Genomic DNA, 15092 nt, shown 5'->3' with positions numbered 1-15092 from the left:
CCATGAAAAATTAAAAATAAAGATGTTTTGTATTCTAAATATACAAAATATGTGCAGTTTTCCATACAAAATATCCTTCCTGACAGCATTTATTTTCTATTTAAAATAAAGAAGAGAAGTAGAGAAGTAATTGTATAATTCTACTTCTTAGGTTTCCCATCCTGCTCTACCACTTCTTGCCATTTGTCTCAGGTTCCACACAATAGTGATGCAGCTTTGACTCAGAGGTAGGTACACATTCTGACCCTGAGGGGAGTTAGAGATGTATATTTATTTATTGAGTTCTAAAAACCACTTAATAAATTTTAAGAGAATCTTTAGAGATTAAAATATAAATAGACTATTGCAGTCACACTAATCCCAGTATCACTTATGGTATCAGTATCAGTTAGGAGATGAATTTTACTCTACATTCTGAAGGTCAACAAATTAAATTCTGGAAGTGGATACTGTCGTGCAGGTTATACAGTTGCAGACTGTCTTCAGACTCGGTACCTGGTTTCTGTTTGGTTGTCCAGTTTTCGTGCTGTTTGTGTAAGTTTTGTCCATGATTGTGAGTGAAGGTGGATATGTAAAAATGCTATGCATGAGCATGCTGGGTGCATTCTACCTTGATCAGACATACCAAAGTGTGGAAGAAAAAGTAAAGTTGGTGAGGAGACTGTCGTGAAAGACATTCCCTGAGGCAGTAGGACAGAGAGCAAGGTTCAAGAAACAGAGGCAACTGAAAAAGTGGATATAGTTGGCTGCAGCTAAACCAGTGGAAAACAGAACCAAAACTGCAATTCTGCAGCTTCTAGACCTTTCTTCAATATGGAACATTAGTGCTAGGAGTTTGATTTTTTATAGGAAAACTTAGCTCATAATCTAAGAGTCAGAGTACTTACAGAGGAACAGTCATGATTCTGAAAACAGCTGCACGAGGTAAGATGTGAGAGTGGACTTTATGCTGAGCTCCATTTGTTTTCATTAGTTTGTGTTAGATGATGGCTTCCCTCCCATGTTGCGATAAATGAGACTCAGAGATTACAGTATAGCTTCTGAGCCCAGATGGCAGAATGTCCCTTAAAAAAAGTGAATCGATAAAATCAACAAGTCACAGAAAATTAAGAGGAATAAAATGATTCAGGACATCTGTAAAGTATGCACCCCTTGTCTCTGTCAGAGTCTGAAGTTGCCCTTCTATGGTATAGGGTGCTTGCTAGCACTGCCTGAAGGAACTGTAGTCCCATAGGAATGCATCCCTCCATGTTCCCAGTAGTTTTGGGAAGTTCAAAGTGCATCCTGATGACAACACTGCCTATAAAATGTATTCATACCAGTATTTTTAGGATGTAACAAGGAGCATATGCTCACTCATAAACTGTACAACAGTACTAGAAAGAAAATCTCTGATTGGCACGGAAAATTTGTCTATAAGCTAGAAAGCACTGACTTCAATGATATTAATAATTCATATGTATTATCTCATTCAGTGTATTTCAGAAAGGCCATTACACTATATTTTCTGTACAGTCAGTAGATTTTGTAGCTCCTAAAACCCATGAAATGAAAAATAGGCTTGAAAAGCTCTAATACTATCAATACATTAATATTTATGTTGTTCTTGGAATGACAAACATTCCAAAGTGCTTTCCAGTTAAAATAAAATGAAATAAAGCATGGAGAGAATGCAGATGACTGCAAGTCAAAAGGCCACCGAAAAAGACAAATTAAATTAGTCTGTCAAGCAGACAAAGTTCACCAAGCTAACACTTGGAAATCCTATAGTCCAGATCTAGGAACAATCTGTAAAGAATGGGAAAACAATCATAACAAAATAAGGGGTACATGCTGAGATCATTTCAGTACAGATATATAAGAAGGTGGTGTTCCAAATAAGTACAAAGTGTACAAAATACTTTTCTCCCCTGGACGGTTATATAAATCTGCTATAACCTGCAGCAGGAAATATGTACGTTGCTTTGAAAGTAATGTCTCCTGTTTAACCATGACTCAGAGGGCAGTACGTGGAAAGGTGACTGCCACTGAAGGTTACACGCTGCGTCACAGCTACTATGACAGTGTTGCTGACAGGCAGATGTCGCCCGTGCAGTCCATCTCTCACTGCCTTCAACAGGTGAAAGTCAGGAGGCTCAAAACCCAGAATACGTGACAGGTGTGGTAGGATGACCCAGCCCATACTGGCAGTGTGCTCCACTGCCTTCAAACTGGTATGGGGCCTGCCGTTATTGTGTTGCAGGAGAAAGGCTGTCTTCTTCTCAGGCCCTGGGTTGGTTCAGTGGGTTCTGACAAACTGGCATATAGTGTTCTTTCTGTTCCTGTGTGAGAATTTGTGAGACCCACCTAATGCAAACTTCGTGACATTCCATTGTTGCTATCACTGTTTCCAGTGCACTGAAGCCAATATTCAGCTCTGTACCTGCTTACAACCAGAGTTCCTTGGTTGAAATCTGCCTGTTTGCATGCTTGAGCTGATCAAGATGCTCTCTTATGTGGTATGTCAGCTGTGCATGGCCATCCAGAATGTCCTTTATATTTCACGTCACTGTGACCACCACTAAAACACGTCACCCACCACCTCACTGTGCTAGCATCCTCTGGCTGGTCAACATAAACATTCAGCAAATGTCAATGAATGTCCATAGGTGTATTTTTTTCTGCATGGAGTAATTCAGTTCCACGCTTTTCCTTCATACACACTTCCACTCTGTCCAGCTGCCCTTTTGCTGTCATCTGTCACATGGCAACAAAATGTAATAAAGTACTGCTGGGAAGGTTCTAGTCTACTGTCATACCACTAATATCTGCCTATGACATCATGGGACAGCATAATAAAATAGAAGACATTACTTTGGAGCAATCCTTGTATAATTTAAGTTAAATAAACCAATGAATACACAGTTATTAAAACAAGAAAAATAGAACAACTATTATTTGATTTACACATCACAGCAGCAAATAATTAGTATAAATTATCTTAATTCCTGGCTATGATGCACTCATTCAAGATTGAAAAATAGATAAATAAATGTATAAGGCAAATAGTCACAAATGTATAACTACCAGTTTTCCAATAGTAGCCTTCAGTTAATTGCCATTTTTTAATTTTTCAAAAAGATTGTATTACCATGGCAAAAGTACTAATCAAGTTTGATGAGTTTCTTCACTGCTTTATGAACATTATGATTAAAGGGAAGAAACAAAGCTGGGACCATAAGTGAATACAATAAGAATGATCAAGTTTCCTAATTCGACAGTATCAAATGACAGAGAGTTAGGTGTGATGCTGAATGATCTCACTGTATAAACATTTCCAGACTAGAATCTGGCTTTTCTGTACTTACTTGAATGTTGTAGATGAAGCTAGTCATCACAGCAGGGATTGTTTAAAAAAGAGATGCATCTGTGAAATGATAGGGTTTGGTATCTGAAGCCAATAGAAGCCTAAGAAATCACTTTTTTTCTAGTGGAATAATTATAATGGCAAAAAAAGGGAAAGCAGTGTTAATGGCTTTGTGTAAGTGTTGTTTGAAAAAAAACAAATTTCTATATAATTTTTTACTTCTTTTTTGGTTACTGTGTGTAACTGTTTGGTTATATGACTCTATGATATGATTCTACTGTCAGTCATCACATTTTCTACTTTGGAACATGAACATCTCATTTTTCCTGTAAATATCTGCTTCTTGTCTTCAACTCTCTTGCAAATATAACTTCATTTTGTTTGAGTAGTTAGTAGATTTATTCAGCAACTTCACAAAGCCCTATGACAATTCACAATGGAACAGAAGTAATTCTTTTTAATTGAGAATACTTTAGTGATTCTTTATCCACACAAGAGCTCACATTAGTTTTAAAGTATCAGTGCTGTGCCAATATTGACTTTATATCTGTCATAAGACAGTGAGAACTAAAACTAGATGCGATGTAATTTGAACTACTGACTAATCTTTGACAGACATGGTTGTCTTTTTCCAGCCACCTGTGCCAATAACTCTTTCCAATCTGTAGATTTTGTTAAAACACTCAGAAATACATCTAGAGTATGCAGTTTAACCCTAAAATAAGCCCTATGATAGAAGTAATACGTATTTTCACTGCGCTTCATCAGGAAATTTTGATTTTATAGATAAGATCCATAGGAAATGTGGAATCTGGGGGACTGTTTGTTATAATTTAATTATAACATAGACCCCATGAGTGCTATAAAACATACACTGAACGTATGCTGCCTTGCTTACTGAGGTAACTCTCCCTTCTAATGGGATTCAAGAGACTAAATGCTTTGGTTAACCAAGGTGACCGAGGCAGGGAACAACTAGAGACAGAACCTGCTTCTTCCTATAGTCAGACAAGATTCTATGAAAATAATCTGTTTTAGAGGTCAACAGTTATGATAAATTGTCTGTATACATAAAGCAGACACAGACGAAAAAAGGAAAATAAGAAGAGAAAAGGTATTGTTTTATTTGTAAATATAATTTGGGTTGCAAATTTCCATATGAGGAATTTTTCTTCTATTATTTGCTTAGGAAAAAAATATAAAGGCTAAGAGGAAAAAATTCTGCATTCTGGTGAACACAGTATAATTATGCAGCAACAACTACATAAGGGAATGGTTCTCCTCAATAATGTAGTCTCTGAGGCAAGGAGACAGCATGGAGGAATAAAAAAGGAACCATCTCCTCTTAAAACTTCTGAAAGATCTGTACCCTTATTTGTCATCCGTGTCTTTATGTCTTTATGTTATGAGTGCATGACTGATCTTAATGAAAGATCTGACTCTACTGTTTTAGTTAGAAATGGAAAGCATGAAAACTGCTTGCAATTATAAAGGAAAGACAAAAATTGATCATCATTGTTACAATAAATTTGCCAATCTTTATACTTATAAAGGCTTGCTCTCATATGAAGTCTTCTGCATTTGTGAAAGCAGATGAATCCTTGAAAAATACTTCTGAAGTTCTCCAGAGCAGCATGAAAAATGGAGAAGGATGTGTACAATTCAGAGTAGAGTGATTCACTGGTGGACAACCAACAGCCTCTAACATCTACAGAATGAGGCAGTGACACCAGATTTGTTTCTCTACATGTAGAGTGGGAAAATGCCTCAGCTTTGTTAATACAAAATGTAAACGTGAAGGTATGCCTGTTATCTCATCATTTTCCAAGCTCCAGTTACCTACCAAAAGATTGCAAAAAACTCTTTCCTCTGTTCAGGATGCATTTCTTACATGATTTTTTCACTGAGAAGGAAAAATTTTGTTCTTTTTAGTAATGATTGCTAGATAAGGAGCTGCAGTGCTCACATTTTATGTAGGAACTGTGTAGTCAAGGCATGGATTCAAGTAGTAATTTCACTCTGAGTTTGATGGAGTTCATGCTAATATTCTTATGAAAGAAAACCCTACTCAAAACATCTAGACTGGAATGAGAGCAGGATGGAGACATTATGTTATCTTGTGCAAGTTACGTGTAGAGTTCATTCAGCCAGGAAGGAACTCAAGAATGGCTATGCAATCAGAGCTTAGGGCGTTATCTTGAAAAAGGACTATGACTTAACGAGTATCTTCTACTCAGTTTGTCTGTTGAGTTTTCACTCAGTGATTATGTAATGTAAAATGGAAAAATATTATTATAATAAATGGAAAAATTCCTGGAGCAGGAATCACAAAATAATGAAAATTTCACTTCAATTCATTTATTTGTTTCTTATATACCTAGCTAGCTTTCGATTTCTCTGCTGTACTGGGACTCTCAGAACTCTTAGTCCAGAAGACTAAATGTAATATTGAAGAGTTTGCAAATATCTAATTAGTAATTGTTTTAATGCAAAATCCGTAGTGTGAACTTGAATTAGTTTAAATGAGAGGAAATTTAGGGAATGGGATATTCCCACTTGGAAAACAGTAGCATGTACTCAGCAAACATTTCTTCAGATTAACTGCTGCTGCTGCTGTGCCATCTTTCTGTAGATGCTGACCTGCCAAATACCCTAGAGTATATGTTATGCTGAATTTCAGTGAGCATGTACTGTTTTCAAGAGCAGACTTAAACACATCCTTGAGGCCAAAATGAACCATCTGATGTACGGTTTGGATGCATTCTCTAGCTGCACAACTATCTTGAAAGTGCATCAGTTATGATTAGCAGAAACAAGTACAGACTTCTCAATTTGTAGTGAAGATTTCGCTTTCAGGTTTATTCAAAGAATGCACTATTCTATATAACTGTATGTAAAAGAAGTAAGAGACTATTAATAATTTATAAGTTTGTCGGGGTTGAGGGGTTTGACAGTAAAGAACAGCAAGTCCCAGCTTTTCACAAAAGCTTTGCCATGTTTGCTGTGGAGCAGATTCACCCAGGGTGAAATTGGAGGTCTCAAAACCTAGCTTTTCAGAAATTAATGGATGGTAAGTAGTGATTCTGGGAAGCACTGAAAAATTTTGTTTGACTTACTAGGATAAACTGGGAAACACCTTCACTCTTCGGAAATACCTACTGCTTTACAGACTCATCTGGAATTTATCTTTTACTCATTCCAATTGTGAATACATTGCAAAACAAGGAGAGTTTTAGTATTTTGTATATCAAATCCATGATATGGATCCATTTGATCTTAATGGATATCCATTAAATATCCACATTAATTAATATGGATATTTGATATGGACTTTGATATCCATATCAAAAAAGAAAGAAAAAAGAGACAATTTGAAGAACACACAGAAAACCATCCAGGATATTTACCCAGTATATAATGTAGAAGTGCATGAATTGCAGAATTATTATTTCAAGTTTACTTGGAGAGATATAACAACAACAACAGCAACAACATAAGCTCCAAGAACTGGAGACTCCCTGATAACTAATTAATAGCTTATACTTTAATAATCAGTCCACCAGACTGACCATTCTCAGTGAGATACTGACTGAGGATAACTGCAAGCATTAGATGAGAACAGAACCAATTTTTTCCTTCTGAGCTGCTCACCAGTTTCATCTCTGTACCTTATGTTCTTCACTCCATCTCTGAGTGCCTAAGGAAAGAATGTCTTCTGCTCCCGCATAAAGGATATCTGAACAATAAAGGAAGCAAATTGGCACAAATTATGTACGTTTATAGTGCAACATGGTCAGCTTTCACATGGACAGCTTTCTAGCAGGACTAGGGGAAATGGTTTTAAGTTGAAGGAGGGAAGATTTAGGCTGAATGTTAGGGGGAAGTTCTTTACTAGGAGAGTGGTTAGGCCCTGGAACGGGCTGCCCAGGGAGGTTGTGGATGCCCCGTCCTTGGACGTGTTTAAGGCCAGGTTGGACGGGGTCCTGGGCAACCTGATCTGAATGTGTATGTTTGGTGGCCCTGCTAGGCAGGGGGGTTGGAACTACATGATCCTTGGGGTCTCTTCCAACCCAGGTGATTCTGTGATTCTGTGTGATTCTGTGAAGCTATCTAATTTAATCATCATCATTCAGACCTGAGAAGAAGGATTTGGAAGTGTCAATTGATGAAAGACTAAATGTGAGCCAGCAATATCATTTGCAGCCCAGAAGGCTGACTGTATCCTGGATTGCATAAAGAGAAGTGTGACCAGCGGGTCGGAGGTGATTCTGCCCCTCTGCTCTGTTCCCATGAGACTCCACCTGGAGTACTGCATCTAGTTCTGGAGCCACCAGCACAAGAAGGACATGAAACAGTTGATACAGGTCCAGAGAAGGTCATGAAGATGATCAGAGAGTGGAACACCTTGTCTATGGGAGCAGGCTGAGACAGCTGGAGTTCTTCAGCCTGGAGAGAAGGCTCCAGAGGGACCATGTAGCAGCCTTCCAGTACCTAAAAGGGGCCTACAGGAAAGCCAGGAAGGGACTTTTTGAAAGGGCAGGGAGTGACAGGATGGTGGGAAATGGTTTTAAACTGGAAGAGGGGAGATTTAGAATAGATATTTAGGAAGAAATTCTTTCCTATGAGAGTGGTGAGACACTGGAACAAGTTGCCTAGAGGTGCTGTGGATGCCCCCTCCCTGGAAGCACTCAAAGCCAGGCTGGATGGAGCTGTGATCAATCTGGTCTAGAGGGAGGTGTCCCTGCCTGTAGCAGGGGGTTGGAACTAGTTGATCTTCAATGTCCCTTCCAACTCAAACCATTCTATACTTCTATGATTCTATTATCTTGTCCAGCTTTTAACTCTGCAAAAACAAACAAAAACAAAATAACCATGAATTTGTAATATTAAAAGAATAGGTACTTGGAGTTTCTAAGCTTGTGTCTCCTCTGAAGTCAGTTTCCAACATGTCAGACACAGCAGGTGCTGGACTGGGGCCTTAAAATTTAACTTTAATGGTTAAACCATCTGCTTCAAAGTGAACGTTTGCTTTCTGTTCTGCAAGAAATTATGATTCTCTGTGAAGGAATAGTAATGTGCCAATTTTATAATTAGGCAGATTCGTAAAGGTCATTATGAAATAAGGAGCATTTTGATAGGACAGTTAGATATCTAAAGTAGTGAAGCCCACCCAACAGTGTATATTTTTCAGTTAATTAAAGCCATCTAAACTAATCTTCAGATGAAATATTTTGTTGCCTCCTAGAACAGCAAACTGTTCTAGATGTGAAAGACGTAATTGAAAGGTGTTTCCCTTCGCCTCTGTAAGTAAATTTTTCAACACTCTCTGTGCATAGATTTGAACCAAAACAAAGAATAAATATAAAAACGCTGAATAAAAACAAATAAACAAACAAATAAGCAGGGCTGTGTAATTGCACGTGTTTTTCAACAAATCCCTTGCATTAGGTTCCTTTAAAAAAAAAAATTCAAAACAAAAGGCAGTGCTCTTGTTTAGCATCCAGTCATTGTGAAGTAAAACGAGAACAAAGCCCCAGAGAAAACTTTTCAAAAGTGCTCGAAAAATCCTTTATAATTTCCCTTGACTACTGAGCTACATCATTCTACTGACTTCATACACATACATACTGGTAGAACATCAAAGAGACTTTTGGAATGTGCAGGTGCAAAGTGTTTAACATAACCTTGAGTTTTATTTAACAAGACTTCTAAATCTGGGACAAGTTATATTTTCAGTTACAAGAGTTTCCAAACCACCTTCTTGCTCCTGCTATATTTTCTTCATATCTTTAGTTATAAAAAATGCAGTAGGAAAGAAAGCTTTCAATTTTATTCTGTGGCAGAATAAACTAGATGGGAACCTTCACATGATGACTCCAGAGTGAGCCATTTATGCAGCAAACTGCTCCATAAACTTCAGGGACTTCATTTGCGTGTGAATATTGATTACTTTCACACAAACAGTTCATCCTTTTATGTTGCTTTTGCATCAATTCAACCTCAAGAGTACTGATTTTTTTTTTCCCTGATAATACAGGTGGGTATTTCAGCTTCTCCACTGTAAGTGCTTCTAGCTGAATCAAATAGAGCAATAAGAATGTGCAGATTATCTGCACTTCTTCTTTACAATCATTAACAATTCATATGTCTTTCCAAGGAGGGGGTGAACATCTCACCTCTTTTTTAAATTTTAAATTTAAATTTAAATTTTAAACTTTTTTAAAGATGTTAGGTGCATTCCTTTTAATGCATTCCTTTTAAAGCAAACAGTAAAAAGATCATACTATTATAAAATTTGTGATGAAGAACAGCTATCAGTACTTATCAGTTTGCAAGAAAATACATTTTCTTCAATAACTTCTCTTTATCTGGTCCTTAACAAATACCTAAACAATTTGTGTTTGACTTTATGTTTTGCTAATAAGCAGTTTGTTGTACAAGACTGACAACTGGAAAAAATAACTCTCCTTGTTCTATATATGATATAGTTGCAATTAAATTACCAATAAATGCAATTGTAGTAAACTACCCCAGCTTCTCTACTATTGGATTACTCTCTATAATAAGAGGTAACATATGATTTCATTTCAGCTCATATGGACATTTCTTGATAGGGAGATATAGCTATATATTTGCTCATGCAAGCATGTGACTGGATATGTGCAATGAGGATGACTTCAAGAAGCAATATTGCCTGAATAAATGCAAACACAATAGTATTTCCAATTAGGATATTCAAAATTCCTTTTCACCTATCCAACCTGATGTAATCAGTGCTTTTTTTGGGGGGGAGAGGAGGCGGGGAGAGAGGAGAAGGGGAAGGGGGCAGGAGTAATGTTTTAAGTATTATAGGCTGATATTTACCTGGCAATTTCCGTATCTCTTACAAATGACTACATTTAATTCTTCAGACATTTCAACTGTTGATTAAAAATTCTAGCACAATATGAAATGAGTAATTGCTTCAAAATATCCAGTAAAACTTAGGAGAAAGATATTATCATTCTTTTTATTAAAAGAATAATTTAAAAAATTTGCTGGCTTTCCTAATTATTCAGACAGAAGTGGTCCCATTAAAAGACTATTTATCAATTGCAATGTTCTCTTAGTACCATTCTTTCATTAAAAGAAAGAAAAAGGGATAAATTACTGTGTTGTCCGTATTATCTGGCGTGGAACTTTAATTGTATTTCTGACTGCCTGAGGATTAAGAAATTTCAAACTAATACCTCAGGAGGTTGTTCCACAAATTTCACAGCTTGAGGCCTACTGTCCTGAGCAGTGCATAAATTCAGTTCTTCTGTCAAACATTTTGCACATTCAAGAAAGGCTAATTTGGGGTCTTCAGCTATTCTGGACAATAGCAGGGTTTAGTAGAAGTGATTCTTGCATGTGTGGAATACAGCAGGGACACAGAGGATATATTGGCACGGCAGCATGGCCGTGGCATTTATTGTGGATTACATTCAAAATAATCTGAATAGTTCTTAAAGTGAACACATTTGATGGTCTGTGTTTTGAGTTTGTTTTTTTTTTTTTTTTTAAGTATTTTAAATGTCAGAGTTGAGATCATAAGGACCTAATTGAGACCAGCTAATCAAGATTGCTAGGTGGAATTCTAGGATGAGAGATGAGTTTTGTACTTTTCTGAGTGCTCTGGTGCATATCTGAAAGGAAGGAGACGTACAACCCTATTAAATCAAATACTTGCAAGTAGAGAGAGAGTTTTAGAAAACAGAACTGGATCTTCCAACACTGGGTAGCTGGGTAGTGTTATAGTTGTCAGACTCTTTGACATCTAGCATGGATGTCCTTGCAGAGGAGTTCATGATAAAACAAAATGATCCAAACTGTCTTCTGTTACTTGTTGCTGTTAGAAACAGAGCAGACATCTGTTTTCTAGAGATTATTTATTCAGAAAAAAAGAAAAAAAAGTATTAGCATTCTGCACCACTACAGAGGTGAAAGAAATGCAATTAATTCTATCTTTTCTCATTAATTATGTGCTATCAGCTGATTTGCTTCATGTTGTGTCTGGCTGAGAGCAGAGCAGACGATGGGTGTGAGAAGATAGAAGACAAAGTTGCTGGAGGAACATTAGCAAAGTTTTTCTGTTGGCTGAAATACCATCTGGCAAGCTACTAGGATTTCAGTGGTAAAGGTTAATGGGTATCCTACTCACCTGCTCAGATTACTTTGGACGTGAGGGTAAGTGGACATTTTTTGTGCATCCTCCGTGTGACTCACACAGAAATGAACCTTGGAAATATGCTAGTGTGATTACTTTTAAACCATCACATATTACTATTGAGATCTCTGTTTGCCTCATGATAAAACAAAGAATTTGACTGTGGATTGACCGTGAATGACTATTTTTTCACTCCCTTTCAGTAATGTTAAAAAGAGGATTTCAAAGTGTATTTCTGGTATGAACGGGTTAGCAGAGCTGTTACAGCAGGTAACATGCCTATTGCTAAAATCATCATATTAGTTCTACAGGTAATATGACTGAAATTTTTCTTCCATTTATGATAGTTTTGTCACACCAAATGCAAGATTCTCCCTTCCTCTTTCCTAGCACTCTTTTTCTCCTCGGCCTACTTAAGTCTTGAAGTTTTAAGTTTTCATGTCTATTGTTTATGACTTAAAGGTTATTATGGAATTAATGTTTTTTTTTAATACCTGTTTCCTGGAAGAGAATCCAGGCAATTGACATGTCAATAAAAGCAGATATGACTTCAAATTTAAAAAAAAAATTGTGTATGAGTTCAGTGTGAGTTAAATAAATAAAAAATATTGAGTAAAAAAAAAAAAAAAAAAAGAGTTAAATTCCATGTGAGCGTTCAAGAACTGCTCTTTCAGCATTTATTGCAAAGATCAGTATTTACACTAATTTACTACTCTTTTTAAGTTCACTGAGGTTAAGAAACCCAGAAAGAAAAGAATAACTAACAGAGAAAGATGCATACAGGCACACACATTCATGTTCTAACTGAACCTGAAAAACAGACTTGTTTTGCAGTTCATTTTCTGATTATTTTCCCACCAGGGTACAAAGCATTAATTTGTGCTGCATCTGCTCTGATACTTCAAAAGTAAAATTTACACGTACCAGTTCTTTCACCCCATTTGTGTCTAAATCATTATGCTGTGTACTGTGTTGATACCTGCCCTCTAACACTTCTAAGAATCTACTTATTCAAGCTTTCATTTTGCTAGGGCTAGAATTCAGGGCAGACAGATCGTAGAAGCCCAGTGGCTCTGTCCTCTTCTGTCTTCTTCTACAAGATCATATTAAAAGAAGAGTGAGACATGACACCATAAAGATGAGGAGTTCAGATTCCTTATGTTCCTGAATCGGTTAAGCACAACTGGGATGCTCTGAGAGAACATCAAAGACAACGTCTTGCTGTGCCTGAATTCTGGAGAGCATAGTTAATGTTTCATCCTTATCTATAAATTACCTGCTGCTTACACTTTACAAACACTGTTTTGGTGTTCATTATTGCACCTGGAGTATTGAGGGTGACTTTGAATAGATCTCCCCAGTATTTTTAATTAAAAAAAAAAAAAAAAACCAAAAAACAACCCAAACTATTGACTTTTCAAGGAAGAAAACAATGAAGATAAATAGTAAGAGAATAAAGTAAAAAAGAATAATTTTTTTTATTAAATACTGTAATTTGCCAACTGAAAAATGAATGGTCACTGTGGAAATAGCACATAGAATTTGCATAAAAATCCCCTCAAATACATTTTTCAGTGATCAGTTACTGAAAAATGAAAGCATTTACTCAGGGACAATTTATAACATTTATATTAGAAATCAGGGTAATGAAGGTGGAGTTAGGGAGAAAGACCTATGTTGCATTTTAACTGGTGATATCAGTTTTACATCTTTCTCTAATACTGTCTGACATATTATCTTTCAAAAGAAGAAAATACTCTTTTTAAGCATCACATGCATTGATCTAATGATGTTTCATGAGTGGTCACATGAGTGGAAGTAATATTCTTTTGCCATGTTAAGTTCATAGAATCATAGAATCATATAATCATAGAATCACTAAGGTTGGAAAAGACCTAAAAGATCACCCAGTCCAACCGTTCACCTATTCCCAATAGCTCCCACTAAACCATGTCCCTCAACACAACATCCAGTCTTTCCTTGAACACCCCCAGGCTCGGTGACTCCACCACCTCCCTGGGCATCCATTCCAGTGCCTGACCACCCTTTCTGAAAAGTAATACTTCCTCATGTCCAGCCTGAATCTCCCCTGCCGTAGCTTGAAACCATTCCCCCTGGTCCTATCACTAATGACACGAGAGAAGAGGCCGACTCCCAGCTCACCACAACCTCCCTTCAGGAAGTTATAGAGAGCAATAAGGTCTCCCCTGAGCCTCCTCTTCTCCAGGCTGAACATTCCCAGCTCCTTCAGCCTCTCCTCATATGGCCTGTGTTCCAGACCCCTCACCAGCTTCGTTGCCCTTCTTTGAACACGTTCCAGGGCCTCAATATCTTTCTTGCAGTGAGGGGCCCAAAACTGGACACAGTACTCGAGGTGCGGCCTCACGAGTGCTGAATATAGGGGAACAATCACCTCTCTGCTCCTGCTTGCAACACTGTTTCTGATGCAAGCCAGGATGCTATTGGCCTTCTTGGCCACCTGGGCACACTGTCGGCTCATGTTCAGCCGAGCATCAATCAATACCCCCAGGTCCATTTCCTCTACGCAGTCCTCCAGCCACACCGCCCCAAGCCTGTAGCGTCGCCTGGGGTTGTTGTGGCCGAAGTGCAGGACCCGGCATTTGGCCTTGTTGAACCTCATCCCATTGGCTCCAGCCCAGCTCTCCAGCCTGTCCTAATCCCTCTGTAGGGCCTCGCTACCCCCAGGCAGATCCACACTTCCAGCCAATTTGGTGTCATCTGCGAATTTACTGAGGGTGCACTCGATGCCCTCATCGAGGTCATCAATAAAGATATTGAAGAGGACAGGCCCCAGCACCGACCCCTGGGGAACACCACTCACGACCGGTCGCCAGCTGGATTTGACTCCATTCACCACCACTCTCTGTGCCCGGCCCTCCAGCCAGCTCCTTACCCAGCCAAGAGTTTTTAATCATTATCATTAGTATTATGATGTGATACAGTTTTAAAATTATATCTACCTACAGGCCATCAAGGACTTTTGAGACAGCGATTTCCATAGAACCATGAAATCATCAAGGTTGGAATGACCACTAAGATCACCTAGTCCAACCATCAGCATGTCTCTATGCTATGGCACCATGTCACTCAGTGTGACATCCACCCTTTTCTTGAAAATCTCCAGGGATGATGATTCTACCTCCCTCCCTCAGCAGCCCGTTCTAATACCTAAACACTCTTTCTGAGAAGAAACAGCCTGAATCTCCTCTGATGCAATTTAAAGCACTAAGTGGTGCTTTACCTCATGTCTTCTTGCCAATCTGACCTCATCACAATCTCCTTTAAGATAGTTACAGAGAGCAATAAGGTCTCATTTAAGCCTACTCTTCTCCAGACTAAACAATCCTGGTTACCTCAGCTCCTCCTCATAAGACTTGTGTTCCAGACCCCTCACTAGCTTCATTGCCCTTCTCTGGACATGCTTGGGAACCAGAATGTCTTTCTGATAGTGAGAGGCCCAAAATCAAACACAGAATTCAAGGTGTGGCTTCACCAGAGTTGAGTAAAGGGGCAGGATCACCTTCCTGCTCCTGCTGG

At 38.1% G+C, this 15092-nt stretch overlaps 1 protein-coding gene and 1 long non-coding RNA gene across 2 annotated transcripts in view; both read right to left on the bottom strand.

Moving 5' to 3' along the window:
- Positions 1-1024, bottom strand: part of LOC125687215 (uncharacterized) — a 44507-nt gene extending 43483 nt beyond the window's left edge. Inside the window, exon 1 of the long non-coding RNA XR_007374025.1 lies at positions 888-1024. This is a non-coding gene — a long non-coding RNA (uncharacterized LOC125687215). The remainder of the gene's footprint in view (positions 1-887) is intronic.
- LOC125687204 (uncharacterized) overlaps positions 1-14179 on the bottom strand; it is a 185843-nt gene extending 171664 nt beyond the window's left edge. Inside the window, exon 1 of the mRNA XM_048932098.1 lies at positions 13704-14179. Within this exon, the coding sequence (XP_048788055.1) occupies positions 13704-14175 (472 nt within the window). The 5' untranslated portion in view covers positions 14176-14179. The remainder of the gene's footprint in view (positions 1-13703) is intronic.
- Positions 14180-15092: the final 913 nt, after the last annotated feature.

The sequence above is a fragment of the Lagopus muta genome, chromosome Z, assembly GCF_023343835.1.
Source record: "Lagopus muta isolate bLagMut1 chromosome Z, bLagMut1 primary, whole genome shotgun sequence".
Taxonomy (NCBI): domain Eukaryota; kingdom Metazoa; phylum Chordata; class Aves; order Galliformes; family Phasianidae; genus Lagopus; species Lagopus muta.
Note: the sequence above shows the minus strand (reverse complement) of the source record. Positions and strands in the feature narration are given on the sequence as shown.